This window comes from Grammomys surdaster, unplaced genomic scaffold, assembly GCF_004785775.1.
Source record: "Grammomys surdaster isolate TR1022 unplaced genomic scaffold, NIH_TR_1.0 126036, whole genome shotgun sequence".
NCBI classification, from domain to species: Eukaryota; Metazoa; Chordata; class Mammalia; order Rodentia; family Muridae; genus Grammomys; species Grammomys surdaster.
Genome location: NW_021620849.1, coordinates 2415498 through 2428643, shown reverse-complemented (window position 1 = coordinate 2428643; position 13146 = coordinate 2415498). Strand labels below are relative to the sequence as shown.

Here is a 13146-nt window from a genome sequence, read left to right as displayed (position 1 = left end):
AAAAATAGAAAACAAGAAATCTGAAAAGGCCAGGTGTGCACACATCCTTGTAATCTTGCTTCAGGAAGCTGAGACAGGAAGACAGTTATGTTCCAGGCCAGACACAGGTAGACCTCAAAACTATAAAAACCACCCAGAAAAAAGAAGCTGGGTATGGGAGAACTCATCTGTAGCCCCAGCCCTTCACAGGTAGGTTTGACCTATTGAGACCTTGTCTTAAACAATAAAATCTACCCTAGGGGCTTGGAGCATGTCCCTCCCTAACTATCTGGCAGGTTAGGTGGCTGAGATTGTCTGGCTTGTGACTTGGAGCCTCATTCGGAAGAAGGGCCTCCAAGAGCAGCGAGAAGAAGCATGTACAGTCACCTCACTAAAGAATATTCATTTATTTATAATTATTGCTAAGTAAACTTCTCTTTTAAACAGGAACATAAAAACACAGTAGGGCTCTGCACAAGTGGAATCGCTAAACAGTTGGTTTGTATACACGTCAAAATAAGTTAGAGTGGAATTCTGCCAGGGCTTCTGAGTCACCCTTTTCGGAAGCCTGGGAGGGGTAAGGCTGGCAGAACCTTGCCAGGACCACCTCCAGCTCCAACTGTGTACTGTGCTGTGCCTTCCTCTCCGAGTTGCCGGGGCACAAGGTGAGGGCAGGGTTTTGAGTATGGCACCCCCAGGGGTTGTGCCAGTGGCAGGCTGGGAGACAATGGCGCCCCCATCCAGGCCAGACTTCTCCCTTCTATTTCCAAGACCAAGGCCACTGTGTTGGCAGGAGAAGAGAAGGAGGAGAAGGAAGTATAGGGTGCTTTTTGGTACCAGGGGAGAAAGTCATTGTGGGAAGAGGTAGTTTGCAGGGGTGATGCCTTCTGCTCAGCAGGAGAAATGTCTTATACAGTGACACCTAATCACTGCCACCTGAGGGTCATCGTGATGGGCACCTGGGAGGCCAGAAACCATGGGAAACCATACTTGGGCCACTGTGTCCCCCTCACCCCCAGTCCTGAACAGTCACCCTGAGGCCTGGCTTGATGTTTCGCTTAGGGACAGGCTTGGGGGGCAGTTGTACTGCCAATCAGCACCCTCTGCCCCAGCTGGTTTCCCCCTCTTGGTTTCTCAGCCAAAGCAGGTGGCTTCATCTATGCCTTTTTGGGGTTAGCCCTGCCTGCTCCTCCCCTTGGGGTTTGTGGGCAGGGGTTTGGGTGCTCGGGAGCTTATGAATGTCCTAGTCACTACCTCAAGGACAGAGGGGAGGAGAGTGGACAGGTGAAGAGGGCCAGCTGGAGAGGGTCAGGTAAGTTCTCTGCCTCCCCTTCCCTCCTGCCTTAGCTTTCTGATGCACCCAGCGAGTGATATACCTGGGCGGGGGGCACCAGTCCCTCAGGCCCGGTTGCTTTAGGAAAGGGAAGCAGGAAGCACACACAGCACACAAGAAAGCTGAGGCTTGGAAGAACAAAAAAAACCAAACCAAACCAACAAAACAAAAACAAACAAAAACAAAAAAAAAATCCCTCTCCATCAAAGAGGATAGACCAGAGAGTTGGAAAGGAAAACATAAATTACCTTAAAAATATCCTCACTTGTTCACAACAGACCCCCCCCCTGTCTATGGTCTTCAATTAAGTCTGTTGTTCTTCCTTAGGAGCCTGCTAAGCCTCAGCTCACCCACTCTCTGCTCATAAAAAAACGAAAACAAAACATTCTAGTTCCCCTCTTCCCACGGGTGGTCTTCCTTGGCTTCCCCCAGGACAGCCTCTTGGTCCCAGAGATGTGTCACCCTGCCCCCCCCCCCCCAGCTCAAGGGGCCTCCACCTTTGTTAATGCTTGCCAAACACAAGGCAATCAATGTCCTGATTTTGTTTGGTGAGGACACTGGTTGGTACCTTAGCTTGGAACAGACCTGGATGAAATTTGTTGAAATGCATATTAGGGACACTTTCAACCAGGGCTGGGGCAGGGGAGCTCTGCAGGCTGGCTGGGGTGTGGGGTGCTCTGGAGGCTGGACTTCCCTCGCTCTCCTACAAGCAGGGCCAGGGCCGCATGCATGCCTGTGGGGAGCAAGGGGGAGGCCCAGGAGGTAGAAGGCAGAGTGCCCTGCCTGGCTCTTGAGTGATGAGGGAAGGGAAAGAGGTTCTTGGGTCTGAGCAGGGTGGAGGTGGGCAGTGCTGGCCAGTGCAGAGGCTCAGATGTCCTTAAAGGCCAGAGTCGGTGCAGAAGAGAGACAAGACCTGGCTCAAGCGTTCTCTTCCTGGAGAGCGCCTCTATGTCTGAGGTGGCTTGGAGAAGACCTCTAAGTCTGCCTGTAAGAGGCCTCACTAGCATTTCCCCTACCCACCCGCAGCAGCAGGCCAAGGAGAACCAGATGTGGACCTCCTGGTTACCTATCCCTCACCGGGATGCCTAGGCCTGTGCCCAGCTCCCTGCAAGGACAGTAGTACGTCTCCATTTGGTCTAAAGGTCCCTAGTGGTGCAAATGACTGAGGGTTGGGGGGGAGGAGGGCTGGGCAGTGGGCAGTAGCTTGGTTCTGGGCTGCAGAGTGGCAGCCCTCGGTGTGTAGGTTTCACCCTGCCCTCCCCACCCACTCAGCGGCCTGCTATAGCACATTGTAGTAGGCCATCTCCTTCATGGCCTGCTCAGTGAGGGCGCTGGCCTCTGCGCTGCCGTCCACACTGCTGTAGGTGTACGAGTTTTCCTCGAAGTCCTCCATCTCCTGATGGTTGTCAAGTTCAGAAGGGTCAGGGCCTGCCAGCTCCATCATGGGGTCTACAAGAGAGGGGCACAGTTAGGCCTAATCACTGGGCGTCCCCAGTGTCCTGCAGGAAGAGAGGGGGACCTTAAAGTCCAGCCTCTGTTTCCTTGGTCTTTGCATCCAGGCGGTTACGGACCCTATTGCTGGGTGTACAAGGGCAGGCCTTGGACAGAACAGATCCCTGGCCTGTCCTTGACCTCTGGGTTACGCTGCCCTGGCCCTACTAGGTCACTAAGCCCTCCTGGGTCACCTGCAGTGTCTGTCACTGGTTCTCCCTCTGCTATGGGACTCATACCTGCTGCACGCCAAGTGTTCCCCAGACCTCATCCAATGTTTGCCTGCAACCTCGGCATGCAGACCGAGAGGCTGATCGACTTCCCAAAGTCAAGCCACAAGTGCTCCTGTGAACCTGCAAAGCTCTACCTTGGAGCACTGGCAGGCTTGGTTTTTCCACATTACTGCACCAAACCAGCCCTACCCTGGTCCTGGGTTCTCCAAGGACAAACTCAGCCAAGGTAGGTTGTCAAAGCATCTCTGGAGACAGGAGGAGGTCTGAGAGGTGCCTTGTAATTCTGTCAAACTGGAATCTTACTATAAAGCTTGCTGTTACGACACATGCAGAGTGCCTCCTGAAGAGACATGGATTGGTATGAACTGGGGGCCTGGGAGAATGGCAGAATGGGTTTTGCTCCTACCCGCTGAAGAAATTTGGTAGTTAGGGGGAAACAGACCTCACCCTGATAGGTCCGAGGTGGGCATCTCAACCTTGACATCACTAATATCTGGGGCCACAATCCTTTGTGGTGGGCCAGTGCAGGACATCACAGGGTCTTGTACTCTCCCCACCTGATGCCAGGAGTATCTTCTATATATCTATCCCCTGAGGGTCACAAATTCACCCTCCTCTACCAATGAGTGGCTTAGGAATTGGCCTGTAACCTAATTCTGACCAGTGGGTCAGAAAGGAATGCTTGCTGGCAAGTTATTGGTTTTAAAGAAGGAGGACAGCTTTTGTCCCTTTCCGGACGTGCCAGGAAGCAGTGTTCTGGTGGCTGCTGTTCTACCTTGAGTGCAGGGGAAAATGCCAGTGTTGTGGGGTCTCATAATTCACCTGGCTTTAAAGATGGCCTAGGCTTTCAATCAACCCCCCTCTCCACTTTTTTTTTTTTTTTTTTTTTTTGAGACAGGGTTTCTCTGTGTAGCCCTGGCTGTCCTGGAACTTACTATGTAGACCAGGCTGGCCAAGAATTCGAAGAACTGCCTGCCTCTGCCTCCCCATTGCTGGGATTAAAGCTGTGATCCACCACACATGGCTTTCTCTCTTGTATAGATTTCATGTATCTCAGGCTACCCTCGAATTCATTATATAGTCAAAGATGACCTTGAACTTTTGGACCTCTTGTCTCCATCTCCAGAATGCTGAGATCACAGTGGTGCACCACCACATCCAATTTATGGGGTGCTGGGGTCAAGCCCAGGACCTTGTGCATGCTAAGCAAGCACTACCTGCTCTGAGCTATCTCTAATTCTTGCAGACTGTTAAATATGAACCATGCCTAGGTTGTTCTCCATTCATACTGCCAGCCCATCATATTCCACCACTGCTTATGGTCAAACTTCATGTCCCCGCTTCATGTCCATTGCTTCAGGCAAGTACCTCAGGCTGGCCTTGAACTCCGCACAGAGTTGAAGACTGTGTTGAACTAGAAGAGGCATACGAGCATCCAGCTGCTCTAGCAGCAGGGCTAAGCATTCCTGGAAATGAGGAAAGACATTGTTCCCCTCACCCCAGAGAACCAGGTTTGATGGCTCCAGTTATTTGCAAAAGGACAAGGTTGGCTTGGTCTCTGCTGATGACCAGCTACAAGGCAAGTCCACTGCAGTAAAGTTCTCACATGGATGCACAGGGAAGGATGCAAAGGGCTTCAACCCCAGCCCTGCACCTGAGTCCAGACCCAGCCGGCAGCATTAACGACATTCTTCAACCGTGCTGGAGAGATGGCTCAGTGTTTAATGCACAGGGCATTCTTCCAGAGCCCCAGAAATGATTGCCAGCACCCACATGGTGTCTGTAACTGTCACTCCAGTTCCACCGGATCTGACAGCCTCCTCTGGACTTCACTAGGCAAGCCCGTGGTACACAGACATACATGGAAGCAAAAAAATCCTATGCATACAAAAGCTATTCAAAGATCCCTCTCCTAGAGACTGCTGGAACCCCGGCAGTTTTTATGCCAGTTCTGGGAGATTCTGGCAAGGACCATTAGGCAAGGAACACAGAGCCTTTGGTGATGAGGACTCCCACTCAGTAGCAGGTCTGGGGCAAGGCTAAGCCCACATCAGACAGTGTGTATCAAGGAACTACAGAGAACATCCAGATGTAGGCTATAGGGTTGCTACTTACCTACCAACACAGCCATAGTAAGACTTCCTTCCTAGACAAGCCAGTGTCACCTCTGCCAGAAACTTTACTGGCCAGATGCTCCGAACCCAAGTCCCTAGCCATCTGTATTGGCTTAGTCAAACCACCCAGCTGCTGCCAATGCACTGAGGGCTTAGGGAGGAATCTCAGGTACGCCTTTAGCTGCCTCCTGCCTGTACAATCGGAAGACACCTCCCCACAATGGAACTGTAGACCAGTGGTCAGCTCTGCTGTGACCAGACAGAAGGGATGTCTCATTAACAGTCACTAAGATGTAGCATCCTCCAGAAATTTTTCTTTTTTTGCTTAGAGAGGTTCTTATATAGCCTGGCTTGACCTCAAACTTGTAATCCTGCCTCTCTATCCCAAGTGCTTGCATTACAGGTAAGTGGAGCCGCACCTAGCCTCTCTGGAAATCTCTCTCAGGCTATTATTATTGATGCTGCAGGGTCTCACTGGATAGCCATGCTGGCCTTGAGATGCTTGTCTTCCTGCCTCAGTTCCTAAATGCCTGAATTGTGTGTACTGCCGCCGTACACAGATCTATTTTGTTTCTCTCATAAAACTTACTGACAGGAATACCCATCTCTGACTATGTGGCTGTATTCTCTCCAGCAGGTACCATGACTGAATGTCTGAGACTCTCCTGTGTGCACTTGGGAGGTGTGACCTTGTGTCCTCCCCACCCCCCATCACTTTCCCACCCACTTACTTGCAATGATCATGGCACCTCATAATGACAAGAGAGATGACCCATCTACCGTTCTCATGTGTTATGACCAAGTTACCTCATCTCTCTGCCCTGCAGTTTCTGCTATAGGAATGATACCAGAGCCAGCCTCCCTGGGAGGGTCACATGAGTTACACAGCACTCAACGTGTATAAGTTATTGTTTTATTATTGTTTTAGTGAGCCCATGTAAGTCCTTGGAAAAAGACATAAATACCCCCCCACCCGTTATTGCCATGATGGCTCTCCAGGTTCCCCCTCTCTCCAGACCTGAGCCCACCTCATTGATGTCTCGGCCTTGGCCAGCCTCCCTACGCCTCTAATTGGACAGGAGACTCCTGAGTGCGCCATGCTGCTGTCAATCCTGCTCTGTCCACTGCGCACAGCCCACCCACCTTGGCTGTCCAGGCTGATGTCCATGACGCCATGCTTGACCTTCATGTGGCGGCTCAGGTTTCCCTTGAGGTTGAACTTGCTGGAGCAGTACGGGCACTTGAACGGCTTGCTGCCTGCGTGCAGGTGCATATGACCCAGCAGGTTGTACATGCGGTTGAAGGACTTCCCGCACACCTGGAAGAACAGGGAGGGTACCAGAGGGCTGTGGGGAGCCTGCCATCCTGGCCAATCTACTCCCACCGCACACAGCATGATATCCCTTCCTCTGTGACCAGAGAGAGGTAAAGGCGCTGCTCCTTGCCTCTCTTGCTCACTCGGAGCCTGAGGTAGAAACTGCGGCTCACATCCCATGGCGGGGTCCTGACCAGGTCCCTGCAGTGGCTGCATCACAACCTTTCAATTCCCCACTGGCCCTCCACCCCAACCCCTCTAAGCCCAGGCCAGCCCAGGCAGGCGAGGGAACCATCCCATACCTTGCACTTGAACGGCTTCACAGGTGAGTGCACAATCATGTGGGTCTTGAGGGTTTGCTTCTGCACAAAGGTCTTGAAGCAGATGTGGCACTGGTAGGGCCGGACACTGGTGTGGATCAGCATGTGACGTTTCATGTTGGCCTGCAGGGTGAACTCCCGGCCACACACCTCACACTTGAACTCCTTCACACCCTGTGGGAGTAGAGAGACCACTCAGGGTTGGGGCACTATCTATCGTGCAGCTCTGAGAAATTCCTTTTTTTTACAAAAACAAACAACAACAACAAAAACAACTTGTTTTTTTTTTTTGCATGTGTGTGGTGTGTCTGCCATAGCACAGGTGACTATCAGAGAACAGCTTTCAGAACCTGGCTCTCTCCTTCCACTATGTGAGCAGCAAGCTCAGGTTACTGGGCTTGGGGGCTAGCCCCTCTACCCGCTGAGCTATTTTGCTCACGGTCTCTGGGGTCTGGCAGAATGGCAGGTCTGCTACCTTCCAGGATAAGGCAGACAAATTATGTGCCTTCTCCCATCTGCCTGCCAAGCAAGCAGACAGATCTGAGACCAACCAGGGGATACACAGAAAGAGAGGGGGAGAGGGGGAGTTAGGGTCTTTCAGCAGTAGAGTACTTATCTACCAAAGGTCATGTCCTGGATTCAATCACCAACACTCAGAAAAAGAGTAAAAACCTTTATGCACCAGAAGAAAAGTAGCTAACACTCAAATATGCATAAAATTCTAAGTTGCAGTTGGGTGGTGGTAGCACCCACTTTAATCCTGCACTTAGGAGAGGCAGAGGCAGGCAGATCTCTCTGAGTTCCAGGCTAGCCTGATCTACAGAGTTAGTTCCAGGACAGCCAAGGCTACAAGAGAAACTTTATCTTGAAAAATAACAACAAAATTCTGAATTGTGAAACTTTTGTACCCTTCCACCAATCTCCTGAAGGTATGGAGAGTCACCTATAGCTGTTGTTCAGTAGACAGGCCGAGGCCCCTCCCTAAAGAGGCTCAGAGGCTCAGTCAGTGGGGTCTGAGATGGCCCAGGAGTTTTTAGTTTGACAGTCCTCAAAGCTGATTCTTATCAGGGACACTCAGCCCCAGGAGACACCGGCTGGAGAGCAAACTGTCTGGTTGGGACTGTTGTAGGACTCTATGGCCCAGTACTCACTCAGCATAGGAATAGGGTGCTGTGTGCACAGGGGATGCTGGGAGAGAAGAAGGGGTCACAGTTGGACGCTCGCTGTCCTTACTGAAGAGAATCTCACCAGAACAGGTGCACAACTGTGGTCACAGCTACCGTCTCAACTACTTAATATAAAATGTCTGCATTATGGGTTTTTGTGTGTGTCTGCTCATGACTGAACCCAGGGTAGTTATGATATTTTAACAGATCCCATGTCTATTATTCTTGTAGCTGCCAGGCTCTCTTTCTTTCTTGTTATATACCCTCTTGACAGGGCGGGTCACATGACCACCAGAGGGCCCCATTCAAGAGTTGTAAACACAGCTGTGCACGGGGTACAAATTAAGACACCAACACAGATCTCTGGAAACTTTAGTATGGTAGGGATCTTGAAGTCTCCGAGTAGAGGAAGAAGGCAAATACACAGCTACCCATCATCCTTCACTCCTACCCTTGCAGACACTAATAATCAATTACCATTTTACTGAGGAGCAGGTTCAGTGTCTGAATCTTTTTTTTTTTTAAAGATTTTAAACTTTATTTATTTATTTATTTATTATAAGTACACTGTAGCTGTCTTCAGACACCCCACAAGAGGGCATCAGATCTCATTGCAGATGGTTGTGAGCCACCATGTGGTTGCTGGGATTTGAACTCATGACCTCTGGAAGAGCAGTCAGTGCTCTTAACCACTGAGCCATCTCACCAGCCCCAGTGTCTGAATCTTAACATTTTACATTTAGCAGCCATTACAACTGACAGGTCAGCCTTGCCAATGGTCTCTGCACTAGCAGAAAAGTTCTGGAGAAGTCTGGGCTGGAAAAGTTTGGGCTCCTGGCCTGGTAGGCTCACTGAAGTGTCTACTGTGACACTATAAGTGTCTCATAGGTCACCACATAGAGGAGGGACTACTCACAGCCATGAAAGGTTAAGTTGGGCAGAGTTAGATAGAATCTGTGGGTTAGCCATGTGCTAGGATGGATGGATGTTCTAAGAGGCTTCATTCCACCTTCCTCTTCCTGGGTAGAAGGGCCTCTTGGAGGAGGGAGGTGGTGATGGCTGAAAGGTGAGGGGAAGAGAACTCATGACCTGGCACCAGGAAGAGAGGAAAATGGATGAAGGTTGGGTCTAGCAACCTGGTGCACGAAAACATGGCTGCTTAAGTACCCGTCTTCATAAATTACTTTGCTCAGGTAAACACTGTCCGTCCCTTGTACCTTTAAGATACACATATCCATTTCACTTGCATGTGATGTAGCTGTGCAAATGTCTGTACATCGTGCGTATGCTGGGACAAGCAGAGGCCGTGAGAGGTATTGGATCCCCCTGGAACTGGCGTTCCTAGAGGCTGTGAGCTGCTGCGTGTGGAAGCGGAGAAGCAAAGTGCTCTCAACTGCTGAGCCGTCTCTCTAGCCCCCCTTCCTCTGTGTGCATGCGTGATCATGTGTGTGCAAGTGCCAGGTCAGCCTCGGGTGTCGCTCCTCAGGAGCTGTCCCACGGGGTTCTGGAGCTCACTGGCTAGGGTAGAACCCCCCCAAGGATCCGCCCACTTCCCCTGCACGGGGAGTATGAATGCATGAACGCATGGCGGCACGCCTAGGTCTTACACAGGCACGGGGGACTGACCTCGGGTCCTAACACATACATGGCCCCATCTTGTACATTTAACTTTTGTGTGTGTTGTGTGTGCATGGGTCAAGTGGCAGCTAATGGGAGTCGACCCTCCTCTCACCACATGGGTCCAGAGGATCAGACTCAAGCTTCTCAGGCTTGGCAGCAGGTCCCTTTATCTGCTGAGTCATCTTGCCAGCTTTCCCCATCCCCATCTATCCCTTTCATACCTTTCTCATATATATATATATGTATATGTATATATGCATATACATACTGCATTTTCCTAAAGGGAAATCAAAGGTTTTGATATACTCTTCTGATTCCCCCTGAATTCCTGGTCATTGCATCTATCACGGATCTCTCAGGCCTCAGAACAGGGAGGGACATTTGATTCCTGTGGGAGTTCCACAAACATTTCACATAAAAATCTTTAAAATTCCTCTTCTCTCTGTGTGTGTGTCTCTCTGTGGCATATGCTTGTCTCTGTGTGTGTCTGTCTCTGTTTCGTATGCTTGTATATGTGTGGGTGGGGTGGGTGGGGGGGGAGGGTTTGCAATTGTTCAGGTGCAAGCGCAGCTGGAGGCCAGAGGCCGATGCTGGGAAGTCTTGTTTCTCCATCTTGTTCTCTGCCTTCCTGACCTCACTGTTTTGGCTTTACCATCTGCCTAGTGAGCCAACAGGAGCCACCTGTCTCCTCTCCCCACGGGTGGGCTCTATACACCCACACACCCAGCTTTTACAGGTGTGCTGGCAACTTAAACTCAGGTCTCAGGTTTGCACAAGCCCTTTATACTCTGAACCATCTCCCCAGGCCTCAAAAACACTTTAAAGATAAATTTTACTATTTAAAAAAAAAAAAAAGTAATTTCAACATAGTATGATGTTTGTAATACTCTACTAAAATTAGGTAAGTTTCTAAGTGTGAGAGAAGTGAAGTCAGGGCTATAGAGATGGCTCAGTGCTTTAGACTGCTCTTCCAGAGGACCCAGGTTTGAGTCCCAGCACTCACATGGCAGCTTATGACCACCTGCAAATCTAGTTCAGGGGATCTGATGCCCTCTTCTGGCCTCCAAGGGGACCAGGCACAGACATATATACAGGCAAAATACACAAAATAAAAATACATCTTAAAGTCTACCTGTGTACTACATAAATAATCCCATAATCCCATTGGGGTTTTGGAACCCGTTGGAAAGAAAGTGGCACGGGACAGCCATGGCTTGGTGGCCTTACCTTGTGGGTGAGGGAGTGCTGCTTGAGGTGATGGATCTGGCTGAACTCCATGCCACATTCAGTGCACACGAAGGGCCGCACATTCTGGTGCTTGAGCATGTGGTTTTGCAGCTGACTTCGGTAGTGGAAGGACTTGTCACACTCCAGGCACTGGTAGAGGGTGGGGCCCTGGTGGGAGGCCAGGTGGCGCTTGAGCTGGGTCAGGGTGGAGAAGTCTAGGCCGCATTCGACACAGACATGACAGCGGCCGCTCTCGTGCTTTACCTCGTGGGCCTTGAGCTCGCTAGGGTAGGCGAAGCCACGGCCACAGAAGTGACAGCTGTAGGGCTTCACCTCCGAGTGCAGCAGCATGTGGCGTTTGAGGTGGCTGGTCTGAGTGAAGGCCTTGTGGCACACCTGGCACTTGTGGGGCCGTGTGCCCTGGTGCGTCAGCAGGTGCGTCTGCAGGTGGCTGGGCTGCTTGAAGAGCTTGCTGCAGTGGGGACATGAGTGTGGCTTGATGCCGTTGTGACCCAGGATGTGCGTCACTAGATTATACTTAGACGTGTAGGACTTCTCGCACATGCGACACTGCCAGCGCTTCTGACGGTCGCCCGCCTCCACTAGGTAGGAGTCATCGATCTGCACGTTGATGTCCAGCCGATCCAGCTGCGCCTTCTTGTGGCGCTCCACCGTCGAGCCTGCTGTGTCAGCCTCGAACTCGCTGGACTCCTGCCACACGAAGCCCTGCTCCGGTTTGACGAGCTCTGTCGATGACGTCATGTTGGGAGGCTCAGGATTGCTCAGAGGGGCCAGGTGGGGCGGCTCAAAACTACATTCAGTGGGCAAAGTCTCTGGTCCAGGTAGTGCCATGCTGGGCTCGGGGAAGCCATCCCGGGCTGGGTCCGGGAAAGGAGGATCGAATGGGGCCATGTCCAGCTCTGGCCTTGGAGTTCTCGGCAAGTGCCGGAGTGTCCGGGGCTTGCGGCTGAAGGCGCTGAGGTCGATCATCTTGACCGCACTGCTCTGCACCAGGGCCTCGCAGCCGCCGCTGGCCACCTCAGCAGGGGCCTCTGCAGGGCCCGGGTCTTTGTCATCACCAGGCACAGACACCTCATATACCTCCTGTTCCTCTTCCTCTTCTGCCTTCTCAAACTTGACCTTGGGTACCAGCCTCACAGGGGGCCGTGTCTTCCTCCGGGTGTGCTTCTCAAAGGCTGCCTCTACCTCCAGCACCTCTTCTTCTGGGGGCTCTTCCAGGGCCCGCCCGTTACAGGCCAGCTGATAGATGTCGGGCCCTGATGGACCTGGCTCCCCGATGGCTGTCCCAGTCAGTTCTGGCCCTAGGTCTGGATAGAAGGCCTCAGCACTTATGGTGGCTCCAAAGAGCTCATTTTCTGAGACCAGGCCCAGCACTGCAGCCTGAGCCAAGGACAGCACCACCACAGCGTCCGTCTGTGTCCCTGAGTCCATGAAGCCCTCCATCCCGTGGCGTTTGGCTATGAGGGCATTTCTGTAAGAGAAAAGGGAAGGTTAATACTGCTAATCCATGCTGAGTGGGCATCAGACTCGAAGACAAGGGTCCAGATAATTTCGGGTGTGGATGGCCTTGATGTCATGACCCCTGCCTTGAGAACAGGGTATGCTTGTAATATGGGGATCAATGGCCACCTCTGTGTATCTAACCATCTCCTCCATCTCTGAGATGCCCTGGGTGAGCCCCACCCCCTGCCTGCCTTAGTCTTTCTATCCATAAAACAGGAAGGAGGATGGATTTCATCTGTGATTCTTTTTCTTTGTTTGAGACAGGGTAGCTGGTCTAGAACACCTTATCCTCTCGCCTAAGCCTCCCTACATCCCAACCAATGCTAGAATTACAAATGTGTGCCCCCACATCCATCTGCCCAATGATTCATGTACAGGTGCATGGTCCGTGCACAAATGCAGGTCTGCATAAGGTCAAGGTCAGGCCTTTTTTTTTTTTTTTTTTTTTAAGATATGGTCTCTAATTGAACCTGGATTCTCCTGACTCTGCCATCCAGCTCTGGGGTTAGAGGTTTGTCTGCTAGGACCATCCTCTTGTTTGTACAGCAGGCAATTTCCCCACAGAGCTACCTCCCTAATCCGTGCCCAGTGGTTCTGAAACTGGGTCTTATAGGATCTTCACGATGCCCTCAAAAATCTGCTTCAAAATGTGCAAATGTGACTCTACTCTCTTTTTTTTTTCCTTAAAAAAAAAAACAAAACAAAACACACACACACAAAAACTAGGATCTTAGTATATATGAGGCTAGCCTGGAATTTGCTATCTTACAGCCTCAGCCTCTTGAATGCTGCAATTACAGTCAGATATGCGCCTCCACCCCCTC

General features: G+C 51.2%; 1 protein-coding gene across 3 annotated transcripts in view; it reads right to left on the bottom strand.

The window, feature by feature from the left end:
* Window positions 1-367: 367 nt before the first annotated feature.
* The window catches only part of Znf710 (zinc finger protein 710), a 63200-nt gene continuing 50421 nt past the window's right edge, over window positions 368-13146 (bottom strand). The window contains exons 2-6 of one of the 3 annotated variants that reach the window (XM_028754861.1): window positions 10799-12290; window positions 6768-6959; window positions 6294-6468; window positions 4405-4502; window positions 2643-2761 (exon numbers count right to left, since the gene is read on the bottom strand). In XM_028754861.1, the coding sequence (XP_028610694.1) occupies window positions 2753-2761; window positions 4405-4502; window positions 6294-6468; window positions 6768-6959; window positions 10799-12262 (1938 nt within the window). In that variant the 5' untranslated portion in view covers window positions 12263-12290 and the 3' untranslated portion in view covers window positions 2643-2752. Of the gene's footprint in view, window positions 2762-4243; window positions 4503-6293; window positions 6469-6767; window positions 6960-10798; window positions 12291-13146 lie in introns of those variants that run through there. The other 2 variants (XM_028754859.1, XM_028754860.1) reach the window with 2 other exon arrangements.